Below are 24,464 nucleotides of genomic sequence, written 5' to 3'. Positions count from 1 at the left end.
TTGCAAGGTACTGCCTTGAGCCGAGCTGGCTTATAGCTTCTTCATCTTTTCTCCTGCAAGGAAACGTGACTTTGCCCTCTGCAAACACACTTTCTGTGGCTCAGCTGACGTGTGGCTGCTGGAAGGCTTCTTCTCCCAGCTGGAGAGCTGAGTTCCTGTTAAATGCACCTTGCAACAGCACTCTCTTGTGCTTATATATGAAATGGCCATGAAAGAGGGCATTTCATTTCTGAATCGGACCCTATACCCGCTGTGGCATTATTTGTTCAAGGTTGCTGTTCTTGTAAAAAGAATGACTTACAAGCCTAATTACCAGTTGGCTGAACCCAAATATTGCATTTTTTATGGTCCGTGTAGCACTGCAGCTGACTTGTAAATCGCTTCCATTACTTAATGCTGACATGGAAAACATTGGAAGTTGCGTTACTGAGAGGGATCTGTATTTTTAAAGGCCTTGGATCAAACTGTGACATAAAGGTGTATTTTCCATTCTAACACCATAGCACTTTGTCTTCTAAAAAACCCTTTTTTGTCACTGCTGGCTGATATACATGTACACAGAGCTGGGGGCCACTCAGCCAGTAAGCTTGGGAGCAGTGCTCTAGAACTGAATCCCTTTGGCTATAAACTTGCTCTTTCTGTCGAGATTGTCACTTGTCATAAATTTGAATTGTTGCAGAAAGGAAAGTTCAAGTCTTTAACAACAGTAGTACCGGGTGACTACCCAAAGCTACGGTGTGAAGTCAAAGCCCGAGCTGCACTGAATTTGCATGGAGAAACTGTCGGCCAGATCGCACTGACATGTTGTGCTGGTCTCCATCCCTGCTGGTTAACCTCCTGCTTTCAGATTTTCTAAGCTTTGTGTCTTTGCTTAATGACATCTTTTACTTGTTTGCCCAACAGATTTTTTGGGTCGCACTGAAGTTCCAGTAGCGAAAATCCGAACGGAACAAGAGAGCAAAGGCCCCACAACTAAACACTTACTGCTGCATGAAGTCCCAACTGGGGAAGTCTGGGTCCGTTTTGACCTGCAGCTTTTTGAGCAGAAAACACTCCTCTGAGAACACTTTATTAATTTATGAAGGACAAACGAAACTGACAGACTGAACTTTTTTTTTTTTTTTTTCCCAAAAGATTCTTTGCCCTAAGCTGGTTATTGAGCAAGAATTCCTGCTGCTTCCGTGTTCCCTCTCAGTTACTGTTTCCCTTGCTGCGTTCAAAGTTGTTGTCGATCTATGCAAACACAGATGTTACTGTATGTACAGTACTATAGCTCAGTGCCTTTTTATTATGTTGGAAAATGTTGTTTTTGGATGCCAATGTTTCCTTTTTCAGGGCCATAAAAAGTATTAAGCAGAAATGTGGCATCGAAACGCGCGTGTATTTTACCACTTCGTCTAATGTATAGACTGAGGAATGGTTTAGTTTAGAATCATTCCGTTTAAAACATGAAAAGTGATATCCACTGGAATCTTCCTGCCTCAGGACGGTAGTTGTAAGGACTAAATGCTGAAGAAGCCTTAGCACTGGAGAGGTCTCCACTCTATTGTATATTCTTTAAGAATCAAGTGTAGTTTTTTACTTGACTTAGTTCTGCACTGAAATCAGTAACTGCAACTTGATTTTTTTTTCTTTCTGCTTCTGGTTGGTTAATCATTCTCTGCTGAGACAATGTGGTTGTAAAAAGTAACTAGAAAAAAAATATTTTAAATACTGTGACCCACAATGATGTGGAAAAATACTCCTCCGGCTTTTGGTTTTCCTAAATGTAAGTTATTTGTGTACATTTCCTCGGTTTTGCAGACCTCCAGGTGAATCTTGAAGCTTTGACATTGCCAACATGTATATAGAGAGTAAAATATAAGTTTATTAATGTAATTTGTCTACAGATGTTTATTGATGCATAGTGATTTTTAAAAAGTATATTTTATTGTACAAGGGAATGTGAAATAATGAGAAAAACTTCTAGGATTAAATTCAATAAAAGTTTATTAAAAGTTTAAAAGGTTTGGTTGGGGGAACTGTTAGCCCAATGGGAGTCTGTAAAATGAGACGGCTTGAAAGCAAAAACTTTCTCTTGGCACCAAAACCTGGGCTGATTGGAAAAAAAAGTATGTAAAGGATTTGATACTTTGTAACCATTTTACTGCCTCCTTTAACTGCTTTGTTGAAAAAGCACAGCATGCAGTTCTGGATAGCGCATGCCCTTGTTTTCCATGGGTGCTGCAATATCTCCCGATGTCAACAGATCCACACTTGACTGCCATCTGTGTACCCCCCTGTTACAGGGCTGAGTAAACCTCTGTTACTTTTAACAGTTTTCTGTGGTTCAGTATTTCTAATCCTAAATAAAACTAAATCTTGGCAACCCTTGACGGACTGTGTCTGTACAGTGGGAGACTGGAGCTGTTTCTGTGCTCAGGCCTTGCCACCAGAGCTCCTGCACAGCCACAGCAGCAGGGAGACAAGGACCACAGCGGACACCACGCTACGCTGTCAGGCCTGCAGCAGCCTTCTCGGTGCTTTCTAAGCAGCTCTGTTGCACACTCGTGCAAACCGTGCACATCAGCAGGAGCACCTCCTTCTCGTTCGCAGGGAGCTTGTTCTTACCACCCCAGGAGCCCTCTTTCAGCTCTGTGCAAAACGGCCGCAGCTGAAGCTAAGTGCAGGCTTTGCCATTCCCTGTGCCCACTGCTGACATTCCCAGTTCTGGTAAGATGAAATGCGTCAGGCTCAGGAGCTGTAGCTAGAGCCAGACGTGGGGATAACAGCAAGGGCTGGAACTGGAAATGATGGGAGCAACATCTCCTACCTTCCTTTGGCTGCTGGTAACAGTAGTTCAGAAGCAGACGTTTCAGACAATAAGTTTATTGCAGGTTTTGGGGAGACCTGGCCTGTTACCACTTGCTTTGGCAGACCTAACACATTTTGCACATGGTACCTTCTGATGGCCCTGCTTGCCGCAGCAGTCAGCTGGAGGACCGGTGCCATCAGCTCTTGCTGTCTGTGTGGTGCTCCACGACTCGCAGCCTGTGAACACAAACACAAACCGTTGGCAGCTCGCTCAGGGCCAAGGCTGCAGAGCGCGGCACAGCTTCCTGCGCTACCTCTCTGCCACACTGAGTCACGCCAGGAAATGTTTGTCTTTGTGATCGGCTTTCCTTCTGGAACTTGCCGTTAGCCTGTAATTGCTCCAAGCATTACACCGGAGAAGGCCTTGGGCATAAAACTCTGGGGCAGGGGCAGAGAGGAGAGAGGGGGCCTGGCTCTGGGAGGGCATCCGCTCCCCAGTGAGCTCGGCTCTTCTTGTCACCAGGGAGCAAACTGCCTTTCAGTGTTGCACTGCAATGGCAGAGCCAGAGGGCTTTCAGAAAGGGGGGAACCAGAGCATTGGGACATGGGATGAAAAAAAGTCAGCAACTAAAATTAGAAAAAAAAATCACTCTTCCCTGATCCCAAACATTTATTTCCCTCTCAGTGCTTCTGCAGCTCAGAGCTGCAAAAGCTGAGAGCTGCTGCAGCCCCATTTTCTGAACAGCCTTCAGCTGTAGCTAGAATACCCCAGGGAAGCCAGGTGGTGAGTGCTCCAGTACAAGCACGTACCCAGGGACTGTTTGGCAATTCATTTTCTGTCTTGTATCATATCCTCAAAGCGTAAGTGAGCTCTGGTGTATTTTGAGCCCAGAGGTCCCTTCCAACCTCAGCTGCTCTGTGACACAAGTATGACCCCACTCTGCTCCCAAAATCTAGAAAGTAATAGTTAAAAACAAACAAAAAACACTGGAGAACATTAAATCCTTTCAGATTTTCCAGTGAAGCATCCAGAAGGTGTTCCATGGCTTGAACTCTAGGGCTGGTTCCAGGCTGCATACAGGGAACACAGGAAATCTTCCCCTAAAGCCATTTACTTTCACTTGACCAGCAGTGCTCTCCGTTAATATACCCTGCTGTCCAATCCATGCCTGAGGGCTTTCCCTCCACCAATGCTCCCTTCTCATGAGAAATTCAGAATAAAGCAGAATTCACCATAAAATTTCAGTTTTAGCCAAACAGGAGAGACCTTATCCACTGTAACTGTCGTGCTGCCTCTCGAGACACACATTAACTCTCACCTCCTGGTCCGGTGGGCCTCGCTTGCAATGTAGAGCGGAGGGATCTTCAGCCAGGCCACGGCATCCATGCGCTGCCGGCTCAGAGGAAGCAGCGGCGGTTCTGCCTTACTGAGCTCGTTCACCTCTCTGGCCGAGCACGGCCTGCCTGAGGGAAAGAAACGCTTCGTGTGAGTGCCTGCTGCCCCAAGGAAGGTGCCAGAAAGTGCTTCCGAGGGACACCGATCATTTAAGGTACCTGTCTCGCACTGCTTGACAATGCCTGTCTCAACGAACTTTCGCTGAATGGCTTCTAACAGAGGGTCCTGTAAGGCTGGTATTGAAACCTGTGAGGGAGGCAAGGATTTCAAGGATTTTGTCTCAAAGTCAGGCAAGTGTGAGCTTCAAGGTTAGCACAGAGGAGCATCAACCTAATATCTGACATATAAGTAGTGTGGATTCACACCGTGTTCCCAGTGAAAATCATTTTCAGGCACTCTTGGATTTAAATACAGTGGGAGCTGGTACCATAAAATTGATGTTTTAGCAAATCCTTTACTAGGTAGCCAAATAGGAGAGACCTTATCCACTCTAACTGTTGTGCTGCCTCTCGAGAAACACATTTGTTCAGCCAGCCTCAGAGCAGCAAGTCAGGAACACGCTGCCTGCTCTTTAACACTAACTTTCTGCAGTCACAGGGTGCACCTAAACCCAGGGCTAACCAAGCACGGCACCTTCCAGCACTCTGTGCTCCTCTGCAGGAGGAACGGGTCGTACTCCGCTGGGTCGTAAGTTTCCAAAGCCACATAGCCCTGCAGGAAAAGCGGGTAGAGGGTCAGGTCTCAGAAGCTTTTGGGGATAGCACAGAGCATAGCACAAATGCAACAAAAAATAAAAGGGTTTCCTAATTTTCACACACTGCGCTTCAGAAGGAAGGTGACTGAAGCATAGCAGGAAAATACCTACACCAAATTTAATTTATCACAGGCATAAACACGTTAGAAGTGTTCTCACAAAGCATACAGAAATAAATACAGTCTAAAATGATAATCGCTACTAGGGCAGGCTAGGTAATAGAAATTCTGTTCATGGAGAAAGGTTTTGGTAAGAGAAGGAAACAGATCTTAACAAGAAAAAAAAGTGACCAAGCCCCCACCAGCCTCATTTTTCCTTCAGATGAATGTTTCCAGCTTTCCTGTGGACACAGTTCTCCAGGGGCCTGAGCAAGGAAGGAGCATCCAGCCCATATTGGCCTTGTATAGTTCTTTCTGGAGGCTGATGGTTGTGATTTCAAGCTCGGAGTTGGAAATCCTACACTTTGAAAAGTTCAGGAGTGCTGCAGCACACATCCAGACCCCAAAAATGGGAGCTACAGTGAGTGAAGAGAGGGCTGTGTTGATGGCGGTCTGCAGGAACAAGGCCCCAAGAACCTGTGCTGCTCCCAGACCGTCAGCAAGCACCTGGGCAGTGCCACAGGGTTTGAGCTCCCTGGAGCCTGGCAGTCCCCTGAGGGAGCACACAGCAGGAAGAAAGCCAAGAGACGCTGCACTGGGGAGTCTGACAGAAGAGAGAGAGGCAAAACGGTGAGAAACTTGGGGGAGGGAGCAAAAGGAGGAAGAAGGAGGAGAGAAAAAAGAGATTGGAGGTTCATCACTGGTGCTGTGTTCATCTGGGGAGAACACGTCCCAGTGCACCAGCCATGGCTTTTGGAGGGCACCCTGATGGGCACAGCTTTGGGATGGGCTGATGCAGACCGAGATAAGGACAGCGCACACCCAATGTGTCCTAAACGCCAGGACCTCGGGAGCAGGACTGATCCAGCCCGTGGTCATTAAGTGCAGTTTAAATGCATGGGGCTTTCACATCAGGCTTTCGAAAAAATAAACCATCTGCTGTCATTAAAACACCACAGCTCCCCCAGGGTTTTCGTTTCTGGACTGTAAAAGCTTGTTTACAGCCACATAAATCCGCTGTGCAGCGGTTTCCATTGACAACAAAAGCATGCCCTGTATATAAACCTGCTCTGTCCCTGGGAGATATCTAACTGCTCTTACTCTAGGTGTGCCATCCCGAGATGCAGGCAGCTGAGCCAAGGAATCTGATAAACAGGGATGGGAAATTGAGAGCGAAACCAAGTATTTCATACAGCCATTGTGACTCCTGTGAGTGCTGAGCACAGTGCAACAGCACCCACCTGCTGGGGCTGTTCACCCGCATGCAGAGGGAAGGAAACTGCTGGTGTCTGCTCCCAGCTTTTTTCCTTTCATAAAGCTTGACCGGTAGCCCCCAAAGGCACAAACAGCCCTCTACAAGCAACTGCTTCCATGACAGAAATTTACTTCTCGATACCTTCTTTTTGCAGTAGTTTAAATAGAGGGCGAGCTGTTCCTCCTTCCGTTTCTCTATCTCGTCACTCGACTGGCTGCCCATCTTGTCCTCAATTTTCTGCAGCAGTGGCTCTGAAACATCCTCAAGCCATTTCTTGTAGAGGATCTCCTTCTTCCTCAGATTTAAGAAATTGTTGTGCCTCAAATACCTGTCCACCTCCTAAGTGAAAGATGGAAAATAAAACCCATACAGCGCGTTGGCCCAACACATTAATGAGTCCATGGGGGCAGCTGCACAGCCTGGCTAATCAGATCTGACTGGGCACTGCTGCCCTGCTCTCTGTCCTCCTTTCTGCTCCCCCCTCTCTCCTCTTCCCACCAAGCTTTTCTTTGCACTCTTTTTCTTTTTTTAAGCTGTAGTGCAACACCAAGGACTACCCACTTTTTTCACCCCAGGTTAGTGACCTGAAATCTGTTCAGCGTGGGAGGCTGATAAGCACCAGACAGTGCAAGAGAGGCAGCGGGAGAAGGAGATCTCCTCCAGCAGAGGCAATCTGCTAGATCAGATCAGCCCTCCTGGCCTTTACTCACAGGCCCACCCCCAAAACAAAAGCTAAGTCACTGAAGAGAGAGGATTCTCAAACTCTTATTTCAGGTGTTACCACTTCAGTCCCATCCTGAAGAGGTCAGAAGCCTGTGCTTCTAAATTTAACTTTCCAAGAATACAGACAATCAACATTTTATCACAGTTCACTGATGAAGATAAAAATTTTTACATGCAGGAAAGCACACAGCAAGTGAGAAAAGACAAATCACTTCTTACCCTCACAAAATAATTTTCTCTGTCCAAGATGGCCTGAGCAGAAGCGATGATGCCTCGACTTTCATCAGGGGCTGCCTGACAAAATGCCAACAAAACACAAGAAGTAAAAGCAGGAGTGAGAGCTCCCTTTGAATTCGAAATAACTGCTTGTGCTGTGATGAAAGGCAGGCAGCAGAAACACAGCCAGGGGGCCTTGCTGTGAGGAGCTGGATTCAATGTGGCAGCAGCAGCGTTTTGGGAGTGCAGGAGTTCCACAAAGGAGAACAGGTGGAAGAAGAAAGGTAACAAGAAAAAAACTTCCAAAGCAGGAAACTGTCTTGTTTCTGCCTTGCTCATAAATTTGTCTGCATCTTAAATCTCAGTGACTTTTGGGACATCAGCCAAGCTCTCCTCTAGCATCACCCTCATCTTATTCTTTCTGCAGACCATAAGTGCTAGGATACTAAAACACGGTTTGAAAACAACAGCCCTTGAAATGCTCTGCTGTTGTCAACCTGATTTGTAAATTGGTAATTTATTGCACTGTCCAGCTTATTAATTGCAACTCCGGCACCTAGTAAAGGAGCACAGGCAATACAGACCAAATTCATCTATCGTTTGTGGACACAGTCCTTGAAGCAAGGCAGGGAGGACAGGGCAGGAACTGGCAAGGACCATCAAAAAAAAAGGGAGAAATCTGAATTTCAGGTGTGCGTTAAGGCCCTTTCATCCTAATATCTGCAAAAAGTTGCCTGTTATGTTCCATCTGACATATCTGCATCACTTAATCACAGCAGCTTTCTAAAACCAGGCAGGCCCAGGCATCGCCCCGTGAGCAGAACACCAGCAGAACACGCTCAGAGCACTGGGAGCAGGTGGGAACTCTGCCTTCAGGGTGACACAGCTCCGAAGCACCTGCACAGAGCTAGGCCCAAGCTTGGTTAGGTTTCATGTGGAAAATTCCAACACACCGAGTAAGATGGAGCTCAATAAAGCTACCTCACAGGGAGATAAGGGCTCAATAAACCCCCCTGGGTTACTATTTTCAGAGTTCTTTGTTCTGCTTCCCAATGACAGAGATATCTGAGACTGACAGAACCTTGCAAACAACCCTTTTCCATTCCTCCCTTCATCCTTTCCGTGCTATCTCATTCCTCCACTTGTACCTTCAAGTGACGTAAGCCCTTCTGTGTCAGCCAATATTTGGTGGCATTCTTCTTCCCAAAGAATCTGCTGCAGTCAAAAGTGTTTGCTGCGTTGCTCCTTGCTGGGGCTGAGGGGAACCTCTGGATAAATGCAAAAAAAATGGAAAGGTCTGCATAAAAAATCAACCTGCTTTGTAGAGATCAGATTCTTATCTAGGATCCATGATCAAGCTACAAACTGGAATATAACCAAAAGTTCACCTACACTCTTCAGACCACAGTGCCCTGCAAACAGCATCAGTCCTCTGCAGGAACAAAGCATCCTGAAGCCGTTCGCAGGAAGCTTCAGGACCGGGGAAGAACATTTCACACACGTGGAACAGAAGCAATGGAGATCGGGATATCCCAATTTAGAGCAACGATTTGAACGGTTTGGACACTCTTCTTCAAATAAACGTAGCTCTAGGTTCAATTCTGCAGTCAATTGAAGCAGCTCTTGTAATATCCAACTGCTACTTACTGAGTCAGCAGCCTAGTCATGCGTACCTAAGACAGGCTGCAACAGCATTTCTGAATTTGGTGCTGCTGACCGGCATTAAATTTGGGGATTTCTCTGGAAGGTTCACACAGGACTTGGATGCTGAAAGGATGCATTTGCATCCTTTGCACAGGATGCACATGCATTTTCCTGTGAGACACATTTCTGAACATGCCTAGGAGGCAGAGACAAAAGCACAGGAATGATCCTGCTAAGTGGGACTCTAATGGATTCAGGCAGATGCCAGTGCCAGCCCTGGCAAGCAGAAGGACAGGCGAGGTGGCAGGCTAGAACTTCAGGGGGTATCAGATGCTGTTTCCAAGACAAGAACTCAATTACACCTGCATGTCCTGCGTTCCCAATTGCAGGTCCTCATTTTATGTGTCCTGAACTTTGGTTCTCCACAGCCAAATTTACAGCTGAAGACAGGCAGAAAATCACTCACCTGCCACAGCTTCTGCTGCTCCTGTTCCGTTACACGGCTGGGGCACTTCGGCCTCTGCTGCCAGGGAGTCTCTGGGCTACTCACAGCACACGTCGTCGGATGAGTCTGGGAGAAGCATGAAAACATTCAGAAACGTATAAAAATACTGCATAAACATGAAGAAGCTGATTTCCTTAGCATTCCAGACACATGATGTTACAAATCTCCAAAGGAACTCTACCTGCTGGCAGCCCATGCCAACAGTGGTTTTGTATCACAGTAAGTTAAACGGAGGGAGACGAAGTATTGAGTTTCTAGCCAGATACTCCCTCTGATAGGAACTGTCTCTTCTCATCTCCATGATAAATGGGCAGTAAATTTTGTTTCAAGACACAAAGTGATTCACAAATTACTCCAGAATGCTTGCCAGCTTTGAAAATGTTTCAGTCATCAAATTCCACCTCCTTTTACCTCTATCCTTTGTGCTTTTTTCAATTATGTAAAAGTGATTTCCAATAACCGCAACGTTCCACCAAAGGGATAGCTGTATTTTCGTGGTTTTTAAAGTTCTGACAGATGAAGCTTACACTAAAGTACTAACTGATACCAAGCAGGAAATTCCATCTCCTCTATTATATGTTTACCAGTACATTTGGATTGATTTATAATGGAGACAGGAGAAACATGGAGATAAAATAGTCTTTACGGGAATTCCTATTTAAAATGCTACTTATTTCAGATTTACTGGAGAGACAGTGCTTCCAGGAAATGATGTATTTACAGAATTATTTAGGCAAAAAGCAGACCAAAATAAAAGCTTGTTCTATTATGATCAGACCTGGGAATATCTCTGACTAACTAAAATGATTGCTGGATACACGTGCATTGTGGTTTGCTGTCAGCAGGATTAAAAATCATTTTTTAAAGGTTTCTCTTGCTTCGTGAGTTCTGTTCAGCAGCACAGAATGTTCTCCCACCTGCTCCAATCCACACGCAGGCTCTGCCTAAACACAAGTTTTTGCAGAAACTTTCGGAAGACAGATTAATCACTTCTGTGAGAAAAGGTAAGGATCCTTACACACGTGCCTCAGTCCTCTCAAAAGCCCCTGTTCTGACAAAAGCCTTTAAAAGAAGCTGCCCTGCAGGCTCACATAGAACCACAGAATCTTAAAGGTTGGAAATGACCTTCAAGATCAAGTCCAACCACACTTAACTTATTAAATACAACTTATACTTCAACTTATTACCTAACGTGTAATTACCATGTCTAACAGGAATAAAAACCAAAGCAAGATTACTTCTGTTGCTTGTGTGTAGAGAAAAAAATCCTTACAGGCAGAAGAAATAGTAAAATTGCTAAGTAAAAATCCACCATGTTCATGTAAATTTTTTTCTCTCATAACAGAAATGCTGTTTAAATTAAAGAAATTTTCCTGCATTAGAGCATACTGGTGTGAGGACCAGTATTTAATGCATATGAAATTTTCCAAAAGGGTTTCCTTCAAAATCTTCTGTTTCTCATCAGGCCTCCAGCAATTTTAATAAATATTTATAGCATTGTAATTTTTAGTTAATTCTAAAGCGATGTAATGAGCATGCTAATAATTTTTTTTTTTTTTTAAGGCCAAGTCATGCTGTTGAGCTGTGAAGTACAAAAAGAAAGGGAATGCTCATGTCCAAGGGAAAGAGCTGTCCCACTGCAAATAGCAGGAAAAAAAAAAAAAAAAAAAAAAAGTACTGAGTACTTGGAGCAAAACCAGCTCGTTACGCATCCAACAAAATCCGCAAAATGCTCAGCTGCTATTTCTTAAGAGATCTTTTACACGTATTCCCCTCTCCTCATCACACAGGGACGTCACCCCCTGCAAGCACAGCTGGGCACCTCTCCTGGTGGCTCTGCCCCCCCTTATTCCTTCAGGTGCCTGGAGGAGGAGAGCAGCAGGGGAACATCAGCCTCTGGGACAAACTGGGCACAAGCCTACAAACAGGACCTGGTATATAGCGAATGAGATGTAGTGAATCTGGCATGATTTGAAACCTTGCCAGTTTCGGGCAAACAACCCAAACTGCTGGTTTGTGACAGAAGGAAAAGCATTAAAACTGATACTGCGCAGGCATCTGGAGAGCACCTCCACCACCTGGTCCCTCCACTGGCTGGGGACATCAGTGACTGAGAACGTCAGGGTCCCCTCAAGGCCACAAGGGCAGAACTGGGTCCCAGCACACCCTGCCCTGCAGCCTCCCGGGCCCTGAGGCAAAGCCAAGGCAGGACAGTAGTGCCCTGAGCACCCCTCACCAGGGCATCCTGGAGTGGGGAACCCCTCACCGGCCTCATAGAGGTGATCCCCAAGCTGAGATCCCCTCACCAGCCCCAGGGAAGCTCTGGGAAGCCACCAGAGGAGGCGAGGGCGGCGGCCATGGCCGCGCCTCAGGGCAAAACCACAGCGCCGGTCCTGTAGGAAAATGGCGGCGCCCTTCGCACCTCAGAGCCGCCTCACACACACACACCCCTTTCCGAGTCCTTCCGCCTGAGGAAATAGTCCCTCCCCACTACCTCCCGCCTCTCGGAAGAGGTGGGAACCCCCGCACGGGCAGCGGCTCGGCTCGCCGGCCCCAGGGCAGGCACCCACCGGCGGCATCCCTGGCTGGAGCGAGGCGAGGCGGGGCCGAGGAGCGGCCGGATCCCTCCGCGCCCACCGCCCTCACAGCCCGCGGCAACGCCAACCCGGCCCCCCGCCGACACGGGGTGGCCGCTCTCAACCAATCAGAAAGGGAGCGCCCCGCCGGCTAAGCCAATCAGAAGCCGGGTAGGCGACGGTCGGAGCGCGGTTGCCATGGCAACAGCTCAGCGGGGAAGGCGGGCGGGGGGCGCTGCTTCCTGTCAGCCAAGGCCCCTGGAGGGGTCCATGCCCCTCATGCATAATCGGTTTTAAAGTCAAATGCGTCCTCACTGCTCAAAAATTATTAATAAATTGCTCAAAAATTATTCATAATTGCTGGCCTGATGTCCCTGTGGCAGGCCGTTGGCTACGCTAACTGATAAGCCTGACAGCTCTCCTTGATTGTGATACCTCATTTCCACCACCCTCGCGTTAAAAAGTAAATAAATCTAGAGGATTTTCTAAATCTAGAGGAGATTTAGATTAGTTATAAGGGGGAAATTCTTTACTCTGAGGGTGGTGAGGCACTGGAAGAGGCTGCCCAGAGGAGCTGTGGGTGCCCCATCCCTGGAGGTGCTCAGGACCAGACTGGATGGGGCTTTGGGCAGGCTGGGCTGCTGGGAGGTGTCCCTGCCATGGCAGGGGGTTGGAATTAGGCAATCTTTAAAGTCCCTTCCAACCCAAACCATTGTATGATTCAATGATTCTGAGATTGTTGCTGCTTATGCAGACAGCCAGAGGTATACTATCATGAGATAAATGTAGGGTTTACTTCCAGAAACATCCTCATGGAGCTCCACTGACACAAAGGTCTAACAACTGCCATGCTAGTGCTGAGCATTTAAAAGAAAATGGTGTTTGTTTCAGGCCCAGCAACCAATACTTCACACCCCAATTTCTGCTCTGATCTGCTGGCTGCAGCAAGTTTTATCTCATTCCTTAGTGTTCTGCTGTTCTCTGGTTTTTAGGATTTTTTAATATTGTTATTTTTCTTATCTGAGGCTTAGCATTACTTCTGCCTAAATCCCTAAATTCTCCCTGGAGAAAGAGCTGGTTTCCAATATAAGAGGGGAGGAGAACGAACATTTATACATCTCTTTCTTTTCACAGAACAGATGGAAAATGAGCCAACTTCAGGCTTTGTTGAATGACAGTCTTATCAGAACAAAGCACGTGGAAAATGCAGCTATTATCAACATAAATGAAAGAAAAGTCTGTGCATCAACCATTGGCTTTTATGTAAGTGATGAAAGAGTGTCCTGGGAAGTGGCAGCAGTGGTAGAAACTCCGGGAATCCAGAGCACAAAGTAGTGATCATGTCAGGGAGTTCTGCGCTATACTAAAGGGACTGAGGCTTCTTTCAGCCCCAGAGCTTGATCTAAATGGACACAGCCTAGCTGGTGCTCTGAGAGCTATCTTCTGAAGCTGATTGCTAATTTCACACCTTTGATCTTTGGAAGAAAGATGCTGTTTAACTGGCATTTTCAAGGGGTTGTTTTTTAAGCACTTGCACTCCTTGATCCCCCCGGTAAGCAGATGTTCTTAGGTCCATGTGCTGACACTGAGACATGCTGCTGTGGCATGGCCGTGTCCATACTATGACCCTGAAACAGAGGCTTGACCAAGTTGCTTCTGGGGAGCAGTCCTGACTCATTCTCATTTTCCAGACTGTGCCTGTGAATTGCTGGCCCAGGCCAAATCTGTAGCTAGACTGTTATAACAGTACCCAGAAATGCTCCTTGACACTTCTAGTTTTCTGATACGGATGTAATTTATCTGTTTTTACTGTCTTATCAGCTGATAAACAGAGCAGAATAACAGCACTTCTGCTCGTACTGTAGTACATGATAAGGCTGAGTCCTGCCCTTCATTGCCTTTTAACAGAGGGCTCCAGTCACCACTGGGTGTATCAATTCCCTAGAGAAGTGTTGGTGAGTAGTGGGACTGCACAGATAGTACCCATAGATTAAGCAGATTGTTTCAAATGAGATGTTAGAAATTCAGCGGACTCTATAGAAAGGCTCAATATTTTTTTTTTTTTCCACTCAAAAATATCTTAATTTTAAGTGAACTATCAAAGAAAGTGGGAAGGTGGAGAACTGTTCATCCCTGCAAAGACGTACCCTTTTGGTCCATAACACTGTGCTGTGTGAACATAGGTGCCACCAGAGAATGCCATAAACCTGATCTACAGTTTCTACAATAACTTAATGCAAGTCAGAAGGGAAGGACTCTACTTCAAGCAGAAGCACTATAAATGTGTCCGAGCAGATGAGTATTCCATCTATCTTAAAAACGTACGTTGACAAGAGCTATGGCAGTCCTGAAACCTTTGGGAACATCCTTTTTCTTTCACTGCCTAGTGACATGAATACCTTAACACAAGCTGAAAGCCTTCACATGCTTCTTTCCTTCTCTCTCAACATCACCTTTCCAGCAGTGGAATTAAATGGGTAGCACCATTGTTTATTTTTCATCGATTATTTTTTAGTAATAAATAAATTATTATTTATTTTTCAACAAGAGAAGGTTTCACCCATGCTTTTCCTGGCACAACCACTTTACCCATGCTTTTCCTTTACCACGTGCCTTTAGAGCAAGCAAGGCATTAAGCTGCATCGTTGTGAGCTCTCTCTTTTCAGCTGTGGGCAAACGGAGATGTAAAACTTGGGCAGGATGCTTGGAGGGCACAAGTTTGGTGACACTGGTGGCTGTATTTCAGTGGAGCACTTATACTCTGTCCCTCAATAGTTGCATTAAAATTAGAAGTGTAGCCCCCATGGTTAGTCTATAAACTAGCTGCCTTTCACTTTCAGTTAAATGTTCCTCCTTTGAACTGTTCTGGTGTTTCCCTGATGCTAAATGGTTCCTGTTTGTGTGCACATATGTGAATATTTACATCCCTGCATGTCCACCACAAACCCCTAACACCAGCTGCAGTGCCTGTTTGCCAGAGCTGTTAGATCAGCTTACCTCGTGGGATGCTGAAACGACCTGAGTAACCTGCAGAAAAGGCTGAGCTGCTTTTAAATTTGGACCCCAGTTCAGAAAACATGCAGTACTTCTCAGTGTCTTTTTCCAGTCATTATTACAAATCAGTGGGGTGGAGTTTGGGATGTAGGGTTCATAAAAACTTATGTGCTTTCATGTAAATACCTATTTTACTTGCACTTATTAATGCTGCTACATATGATTGAGCATTGGAAGTGAGGATAGGCAATACAAAAAAGCATTTGAGTGACTTGCTTTAATAGCCAGTAGTCCTCAAAACACATGTGGATGTGTGTTGTCTGCATCATGGCTTAGGCTTTGAGAGAGTATTTGAGCAAAAAGGTCTGTAATTAGCCTAAATTGTGAGGCAATATGCATGCACGTGTATTTTTTGAGAACCTTGTGCCATTTTTCTGTATTATCCAGCCAGATGGAGGCCTGATAGCTGTGAAGACCAATGCTTTCATCCTGATTGCTACTTACAAGGTGGGCATGTATCCCAGCGTGTGCGTGGAAGCTGTAGAGAAACTCGGTAAGATGAATGAATGCATCTGTGTGCCTGCATGTCAGTGTTTCACTGACTGGCTCTGCTCTTGCAAACAGCTTCAAAAAATTAATCTGACAAGCTACCAAATCCTGAAAACCTTGGCAACTGAATACAGACTTGGGCTATTCTATTCCTGCATGGCTGAACCCTCTCCAGTCATCACATCCCACATGTTCCAAAGCCTCCGGGGGTGTGAACAGGTTGCAGAATGGTCTCTGGCCTTGACCTTTTTGGTACAAATTTTCTGTTAGTTGCACTTGAACACAGTGGGACCTGACAGTCACGTCTCATTGAACTCATACAACTAATCCTGACCCAGTGTCTTCTGCACATATCCTCTGGGCATTATCCTTGATATTCTGATTCACAGTCCACTTCTTCAAAGCCAGTTTTGCTCTCTAAGGGTTTCAAACTTTCTTTCTCTGCCTACTCACCTTTCCTACACGTGAATCTTGAGACATCATGAAGTTTTGTTTCCTCTCTCATGCTTTGTGTCACAAAGTACCTCTTCTCTAACAAGTACCCATTTCCTTCCCTCTTTTGCCATAGCTTCCTTTGTGTGCCTTCTCAAGTTTCTCTCTCTTGGGTTCAGTGTGTTAAAGACTTCATGTTACCATCTCTGCGTTCCCCATGTGAGAATATTGCAAAACTTTGCAGACAAGCTGCAGAATCATGACAGCATCTCAAACGTAGGTTTCTCTTTGGGTGGAGGTGCTGGCAAGGATTAAACCAGGGAGATAAATAACAGTTACACATCTCACTGCTGTAGTATATGGCTGACTATATCAAGTATACAATCACTTTGTCATATCATCCAGATGGATAAAATGCATGAGAGCCGATAGCCCTGCTGATATAGCCTCAGCCTCAGCAGCCCTAGTTTTCAGTGTGGAGACACAGGTATTTCTAAGGAATATTTTTGGACAAACAAGTTCCATCTTAATCTATGGATGTGCCCATCTCATTTCACTGAATAGGAATGAAATTCTAGACCCATTTTTTCTCCTAGCATTTGTTCCTCACTGAGGTGTCTACAAGTAAGTGGAAATCATTTGTGTTTTGACTAAGCTGTTTAGTCTGGAATGAGCTGTAAGACCATCAGTAATAAATTCTTCATCAAATCATTTTTATTTTTATTTTTTTTTAATAATTTGTAAGCTATGATCAAGAGCAGTTTTCCTGAGTAAAATCTAAGGTCTACATGTTTCCAGGGCCAGATTTCCAATGGTTTTGACAATGCATATTTTTTGGAGTTCGTGGTGTTCTGGATGATTTCTCTGTGAAGAGAAAACAAATGGCATTAGCTTTTCTTTGCATCTTAAGAAAGATTTCTGCAAATGACTTAGGTTTAAAGTGGTCAGTGTTTATTCTGTAGAATAGGTAATACCTCATGAATATATGCACCACTATTTTTAATGTGCAGCTATAAATGCTGATATTTGTTTTTCTGATTAGAGGCTGAGGTGGATCTGAGCTTGAAAAAAAAAAGTATCTCCATTACAGCAAGTCTGTGTATGATTTTAATAATATTTTATTGATTTTTTTCCTTATTTTTTATTTTTTTATTTCCCTGTATTCTTATAGCAGACTACTTTAGAGACAAGGGCAGCTGACTCAGCAGAAGCCATGAACTTCATCGAGCTCAGAAGGACTGCTTCACCAGGCAAATAAGCCTAGATGTTCGATGCGTTACCCAACTCCAGCAAGCACCTGCTGCTTTACCACACTCCAACTGCAGAGTGAAGGCTGTTTCCCCATTTTTATTTCAAGAACTCTTGAAGGTTCACTGCTCCCAAGAGGACTACCTTATGCATGTATCACCCAAGTTTTTAAACAGAATTGAGTGATGTCCTCAAGATTTGGTTTAGGATGCTTTCCTTAATCTTTTGAGTGTTGTCTTTTAGCCTGTTTCTAGATAAGAACATTATTCATCTCCCTGAGCAAAGTAACTTCGCTCAGAGCATTTCTCTCAGCTATGTAGCATCGCAGACCCAAGGGACTACGCAAATTGTTACATTAACAGATTTTCAGTTTGTCCTGCATGCCCTTGAGTATTACAAATAAAACACATTTTTCACATCATTTTTCTCTCTCACTGACTGTTATAGAAAGTTATTTTAATCTGCAGTAGACTGCAAAGTTCTGTCAGGACTGGGGAGGAGGAACAATGTTCCTACCAGGCTATAATCAGACTGTCTATGCTGTAAGATATCAAATAATTCTCATCTGGGTGAACCCCTCACTGTTCAAACAACTGAGCTATTTCACCAGATGAAGACCAGGTTCAGAAAGACCAGGCCTCATGATCTTCTCATCTGCAGAAACAAATTAGCCACTAGCTCTTAGAGTTGTGTGAAAACACAGTATTTTTTTGCTATATTATTTTCCAAATTAATTTAGTGTCAAATATAAGTTGAAATGTCTGAATCCCAAAATATCCAAATCAGTAAGAAAAGAAACCCACAGAAGAATCCCACACAGGAGCACCCAGATGAAAAACGACACCATTTTTAAATGCTTTGAAATGTCAGTTTTATTCCCTGACAGCTCCCAAAGAGTCGAGAGCTGGCAGCGAGGATATGGAGAAAGGCATAACCCGATGGGAAATGGCAAAGCTCAGCCAAGAGGTGAGATCAGGCAGCTGAAACAGCAGGTAGAAATGCCGCGGGCTGACAGACGAGCCAGAGAACTGCAAATGCTGTGGTCTCAAAGGAACGAGAGCATGCTAAAAGACTCCACAGACAGAGCATGAGGGCTGTCACAGCTCAACATGCCCTTAATGCAACCCAGGTAAATCCAGTCTGAGCTATCCAGAGCCCAGAGGTTCAATGCTTTACCCAGGAAGCTACAAACATGCACCCTGCAGATCCCTGCTCTGCCAGCAGTGGGGTAAAAGCACCAGAGCAAACCTCCCTGCGTGCTGGGGGTGTGTGTGCGATCTCCACCTCGGTGCCAAAGGGAAAAGCTGATTTCTGCCCCGACCTGTGGAATAAACCAGGTCCGTGGGGAGAAACACTGGTGAAATATTTCAGTATTTCTGACTCTGCTCACGTCTTTCCCTGCAAGGAAAACACAACCTCGTCCCATTCCACCCCGTGACTTGCTGGGGAATGGCAGATTGCAGAGCCTGGAGAGGAGGAAATCAGACTCTGCTCCCAGGGACAGCCAGGGCTGTTGCCAGTGCAGAGGAGCTCTTCCCTTCTTTACAGCAAAAAGGTGGGTCCCAAACCGTGGTCAGGAGCCACAGAGCTCCTTAAAACTTGTCTCAGACCTCTGCGGGCCGATCTGACAGCTTGAAGGTGTCGTGCTTGGAAACTCGGTTCTCAACTTGTGCATTTCTCTGTGCATTTGAAAGCAGCGTAGGTATTCATATCGTCACTACACAGGGTTTTTTTGGTCATTTCGCGGGGCTGCTTCTAGCAGCAAAGCATCCAGACAAATGCAGGTTAGTGGACTGGTGGAAGAGGGACAAAAATGTCTTTAGCGTGGGACTTTTAATTGACTACATTTGAACAGATTAAGAGGGGGAAAGACCTGTCACAGGGCAGTATTGGATGGATTTCCCACTAAATTTTTGTGCTCATACAGACAAATGTTGTGGGACTGGATTGAGCAGCTTAGCCGAAAACAACAAATAGCCAGCCAGTCGAAGAATTAAAAGGATTAAAGTTGTATTTTATGCAGATAATTGGTAGCAGTTGTTTATTCAGCATACAACAGCCATAGAGCACCACCCTGTGGGGATTTACGTTCCTGGGGTTTCGAGGAGTTCATCATTCCACACCTCCAGCCTTGCAACAAATGATTAAGTAAGCACTAAGGTCATCGTGCAAGTGATTTTACAGAGGTCAGTCACACATTCCTCTTCCTCGAAGAGGGCCTGGTTTGCCTGCACACATCTTTGGGCAGCAGACCTACATGGCGTTCATATACTGCAAAGTATAGGAAATACCACAGACTTTCCCACTGTGATTCCCTCTTCTTTTATGCTTCCACCCAGGGGAGATTGCTCCAGATTTGATTTTGCTGCTGGCAAAAACGAGGAGGTCAGAAACTGCCTGTGGAGATTTGTAGAGAAAATGTTGGCAGCCTATTTTGATTGCCCAGGAGGCCCAGAAAATCTCTATGTGAAAGAAGTGATGAAGCCACATCCAGGAGAAGGAGAAGTTCTTGTGAAGGTCTCCGCTAGCGCTCTGAATAGGGCTGATTTACTCCAGGTATGTGTAAGTTAAGCAGCTTTATGTATCTGAAAAGTACACCAACGTTTCAAGTCCCCATCTGAAGTCTTTACAAATCAGAAGAGTTAAAAGAGCTCGAGCTTGGCAAGCATTTGTTTCTGAGACTTAAAAGGAAATGTTCATAGGGCTAAAAGAAGAGATGTCTCTTGATTCAGTAGGTAAATGCTTTTATTTATGTTTTTAAGAATAAAACAGACTTAGTAACAAAACAAGAAGCATTGCCAAAGGACAGAAGATCCTTAAATTGCTGAAACACATAGTCCAAAATCAGGATAAAATAAAAAAGGCATTTGCGTAGGAGGCATGCAAATAAAATCTTGCAGGTCATTACGCTCATTGATGTGTGGCTTTTCCTTCCCTACTCTTCTGTTTTGTTTTAGAGGAGAGGGAAGTATCCTCCCCCCAAAGGAGCAAGTGATATTTTAGGCTTGGAAGCAGCTGGAAGCGTGGCTGGGCTTGGACCTGGCTGCAAGGGCCAGTGGAAGATTGGTGATGCGGTGATGGCTCTGCTCTCCGGAGGTGGCCAGGCAGAATACGTTACGGTACCTGAAGGCTGCTTGATGCCAGCCCCAAATGATATGACTTTTATTCAGGCTGCAGCCATTCCCGAAGCCTGGCTAACAGCCTTTCAGCTGCTGCATTTTGTAGGTGAGAGGTGCATTTCTAAATCTGCCTCATCAAAACAGCTCGCCTTCATTTCTGCTATTAAATCCTCTCTTTGTTGCCCCCATCTGAATGCTGGTTGCCTTTGAAAACCCTTTTCTCTGTCACTCTATTCACATGGGCCTTTTACCTATCTGGCCAGACCCAAATTCTGAAATCTTGACCACAACATACTCTGTTGGCTGCATATTTACAAGGAAGGATACAGAAAGCTGGCCAGTTTTTTCTTTTCATCTATGTGCCTCAGCTTGAATCGTGATTTCCACTAAGCCTAAACTCTGAAATGACTTACATGTTCTGCAAACAACTGAATACAAATCCTACTTGTAAAGATTTGTCTTCACTGCAAGCATGACCATATCGTGAATGTTCCTCACTCATTGCCTGTGGAATGAGAGTAGACAACATCTTCTTGTACCTTGCTTCACAGAGATGTTGTAGGAAACATTCCCTCTGAGCTGATTTTAAAAAGACATAAGCTTACACTCTTCACTTTTAAAATGTACTACAGAGGCACTACTAATAGCACTTTCTCAGGGCTTTCTTCAGCTGAGAGATACCCTTCTTCTATCCTCTTCAGCAGTAGTACTTAAAAGCTGTAATAAAGAACATGAGTTACAAAGAAGGATCTTCCCTCACTACCACAAATTCAGACTTGATTCGAGCAGTGTTGCTTCCAGGGGGTTTTCAGTCAATTAGGATGATGATTCCATGATTATTATGATTATTAGGCATCCCACTTCCAGTAGCAATCAGTAGGAAACAAACCAATGCATTAAGGCACGGTGTAGGTGGTAAGACGATAGGCAGAACTGGTCCTTAACATTACAAAGCATCTGTGTAGCATTTCTCCACTGCTAAGTGCTTGGTATGAACTCAGCAAATATTATTAACATTCAGCTGGTAGCAGTGGATGGTCCCAGTATAAAAAGGCTGGCTGCTCTCACCCTGGCAGCTTTGTCATGGATGCTCACCACTGGACAGGAACCAGTCAAAGTCATTTCAATGAAGTCAGTAAAATGGAGTCCTGTTTGTACACTGTGAGTTCTGTTCACTCTGGATTTGTTTAGGCATCTCTTTCAGCTCTCAATATTTTCATCTATTCCGAATTTGCCACCTCGATCATGTTTTACTCCACTGATAAAGCCAACAGGGGAATCGTTTCTGTTATGTCCTCGTTCAGGTAAAATACAGAAGGGGGAGAGAGTGTTGATCCATGCCGGAGCTAGTGGTGTTGGTATGGCAGCCATTCAGCTGGTAAAACTGGCAAAAGCTATTCCCATCGTGACAGCAGGAACTCAGGAGAAACTCAAAGCGACAGCAAACGCTGGAGCAGCTGCAGGGTTCGACTACAAAAATGAAGACTTCAGTGAAAAGGTCTTGGCGTTCACCCAAGGTAAGAACCTCTGAGTGGAAGTCACAGTTGAGGAAGAATATGTATCTCCTAAAGCATATGCACATCACTCAGTTTCAACTGGGACTTCATCATCTTTTCAAAGAGACCAATTTTGCAGACAGGAATGATTCACTGCAAATTTTTCATGTTCCCTTTGGTGCTGAACAGGATGGGAATCCAGCGGTATTGAATCTGCTTTATTATGGATGGGGCCTTAAACAGATTTTGGCAAGAGAATGCAGAAAATCTTATGCCTTCCGTTTCCCCCAAATAAGTTCCTGGCCAATTTCCATACTGAGTTACTAAATCCTCTATTTCAATTCTATGCAATATTCTCCTCTTCCTATCCTAAACTCACTTTTCAGTGCTGTAGACTACATTTTATCTTGGAAGTGATTTATTTCAGCTGGACTTGCAAAAATCACCTCCCAGGTTAGAGAATAGCAATTCTCTAATCAGGGGTTGATTTATCAAGGAGGAAAGATGTCACCTTAATGAAGGAACAGACAGTAAAGATCCTGTTATCCTGTTCGGCCCAAGAATGTATCTTAGTTTAATTGGGCTCTGTTTTCTGAATGGGCTCCCTTTGGCTTTATGTTTATTTGGGGCATAAAAATTGTGCTGATATTATTGTTGCCTCTACAAGGAAGTGTAGCACTTGTATTTGTGTCTGATTATGGCAAAAAACTCTTACAGTTCTCTTACAGATAGAAAAAAATAGCTTTTTAAGCATTTGAGACAATTTATGACAGGATTTGTATCTGCTATCTGTAATGATCCATTTTTCGTGCCTGATGCTAGGATTCTTTACAAATCATTGTGCCAATTCCTATTTTCAGCAGAAGGATTTAAATAAGAATTGCAAGATTGATTCTGTACCTACAGAGAATAAGGTTTTAGTTTCACCTGAAATTACCCTACCTTTAGTGCAGCTCAACTATAATTGCCGTTTTTTTTTCTGTTTCTACTTGAGGTTCTGGCGTAGATATTATTTTAGATTGTGTTGGTGGCTCCTACTGGGAGAAGAACCTTAACTGTTTGAGTACTGATGGACGGTGGATTATTTATGGACTACTGAGTGGAGGTGTTGTAAATGGAGATTTGCTTGCAAGGCTGCTTTCCAAAAGAGGGACCATTCATACAAGTCTATTAAGATCACGAGACAAGGAGGCAAGTAGTAATTATCAACAGTGTATATAGTTTGATCTTAAAATCTGTGGTAGTTTTGGGGTCCTTCTTTTGCTATTAGCACTAAAACAGAATCTAATGCATTATTACTAAAGAAAAAAAGCACCACCTTGAACTATCTCTACATACTTTAGAAACATTGCAAAAGTCACATTTTCCCTTTTCTGCTTGTCTGAGATGCTTCCCTTTTGTAACTACTGCCACAGAGGTATGATACCCAAGACTTTTTAATATATTTCATGAGTACCATAGTTTAAAGGTTTGTTCTAAGAAACAGAACTCAAGTGATCAGATGACTCAATCAAGTCTGGGGGGGGGGGGGGACATAAAAAAACCTCCATTAGGTCATCTACAGATATACTTCTCAATCAAGACCAAGTTTGATTCTACTTTATGTGGAAATTTCTCAACTATTACAGTAAAAGACACCAATGTAGAGCTTGAGGATAGACTGTCCATAATCCAATACATAATATTTTCAATGACCTTAACAGTTTGAGTTTTAAATGGTTCTGCACTGAGTTTAAACCACTTGTTTTGGAGGAGAAGCTCATTCTGTTAAAATATAGTTCATCTATAAGTTTTCTTTTCACTAGCAGCTTATACCTTTCAGATGTTTACGTCTGTCTCACCATGAAATATCTGAGAATTGTATACATTTTGCATGGTGTGTTTAGAGATACTTCTGGGAATTAAATGACTAGAAATAATCTTCAAAACACTTTTATTTTTCCTTCAGTATAAGGAAAAGCTGGTGAAAGCCTTCACAGAAAACGTGCTGCCATATTTTGCCCAAGGAGCCTCCCCTCGTCTCCAGCCATTTGTCGACAGCGTTTACCCTCTGCATGAGATCGCGGAGGCACACAGGGCAATGGAAGAAAACAGGAATATCGGCAAAATTGTCATTGAAATGCCTGTTTCAACTTAAAGTTCTTTTTTTTTTTTTTTTTAAGTGCCATCTTAAAAGAAGATGAAACTACCGCTGTAGTTACTCGATGGGTAGGAGCACTATGGATGTTGTAAAAGCAGAGATTCTGCATTGTCTGTTTTTGGAATGATTCACTGTGGAAGGACTCAAAAAAATGAGGCATAATGCAAAGCTTTACAGACACATTTAATAAAAAAGACTCATGTTTCTGTGGAAGGACTCAAATGTTTTATTGTGGAAGGACTCAAAAAAAGGGGGCATAAAGCAAAGCCTTGCAGGACACATTTAATAAAAAGATTCATATTGCAGCTCCAGCGTTATGGCTTGAACCCGTGAGCGAAAAAGAAAAAAACAAAACAAAAAAAAACAAAAACAACAAAAAAAAACCACCACATTTATTGCTCTCCTGAGCTCCCCACACCCTGGTCCTGCCAGGGCAGGGGGGCTGCGCTAAAATGGCCGCCCTCCCCTCAGGCGGCCGGGGGTGGGGTCCCGCGCTCTGCAACGCGCGGCTCCTAGCGCCGGTAGC

At 44.4% G+C, this 24,464-nt stretch overlaps 3 protein-coding genes across 7 annotated transcripts in view; 2 read left to right on the top strand and 1 right to left on the bottom strand.

Moving 5' to 3' along the window:
- The window catches only part of ITSN2 (intersectin 2), a 78,565-nt gene extending 76,217 nt beyond the window's left edge, over positions 1 to 2,348 (top strand). For all 3 annotated transcript variants that reach the window (XM_082758393.1, XM_082758394.1, XM_082758395.1), the window contains exon 39: positions 904 to 2,348. In XM_082758393.1, coding sequence (XP_082614519.1) covers positions 904 to 1,061 — 158 coding nt within the window. In that variant the 3' untranslated portion in view covers positions 1,062 to 2,348. The remainder of the gene's footprint in view (positions 1 to 903) is intronic.
- Positions 2,349 to 2,475: 127 nt separating this feature from the next.
- On the bottom strand, positions 2,476 to 11,973 carry FAM228B (family with sequence similarity 228 member B). Of its 2 annotated transcripts, XM_082758403.1 has the most exons (9): positions 11,955 to 11,973; positions 9,346 to 9,450; positions 8,384 to 8,503; positions 7,239 to 7,313; positions 6,438 to 6,635; positions 4,823 to 4,900; positions 4,348 to 4,435; positions 4,113 to 4,257; positions 2,476 to 3,030 (listed from the first exon to the last, which is right to left on the bottom strand). In XM_082758403.1, exons 1-9 carry the CDS (start codon positions 11,961 to 11,963, stop codon positions 2,991 to 2,993), a joined length of 858 nt encoding a protein of 285 aa, XP_082614529.1. In that variant the 5' UTR covers positions 11,964 to 11,973; the 3' UTR covers positions 2,476 to 2,990. The 2 variants fall into 2 exon arrangements, with proteins under 2 accessions (XP_082614529.1, XP_082614530.1); XM_082758404.1 differs by lacking the exon at positions 4,823 to 4,900.
- Positions 11,974 to 11,990: 17 nt separating this feature from the next.
- On the top strand, positions 11,991 to 24,464 carry TP53I3 (tumor protein p53 inducible protein 3). 2 transcript variants are annotated; one of them, XM_082758402.1, is made up of 9 exons: positions 11,991 to 12,131; positions 13,095 to 13,223; positions 14,144 to 14,281; positions 15,402 to 15,507; positions 19,597 to 19,739; positions 20,141 to 20,408; positions 21,607 to 21,819; positions 22,793 to 22,989; positions 23,747 to 24,464. In XM_082758402.1, the coding sequence occupies exons 2-9, from the start codon at positions 13,107 to 13,109 to the stop codon at positions 23,933 to 23,935; spliced, it is 1,371 nt and encodes a 456-aa protein (XP_082614528.1). In that variant the 5' UTR covers positions 11,991 to 12,131; positions 13,095 to 13,106; the 3' UTR covers positions 23,936 to 24,464. The 2 variants fall into 2 exon arrangements, with proteins under 2 accessions (XP_082614528.1, XP_082614527.1); XM_082758401.1 differs by lacking the exons at positions 11,991 to 12,131; positions 13,095 to 13,223; positions 14,144 to 14,281; positions 15,402 to 15,507 and adding an exon at positions 18,605 to 18,738 and having other exon boundaries at positions 19,528 to 19,739.

This window comes from Aythya marila, assembly GCF_965140915.1.
Source record: "Aythya marila genome assembly, chromosome: 3".
Lineage (NCBI taxonomy): Eukaryota > Metazoa > Chordata > Aves > Anseriformes > Anatidae > Aythya > Aythya marila.
The sequence above is the reverse complement of the archived record's forward strand: the minus strand, read 5'-3'. Positions and strand labels throughout refer to the sequence as shown.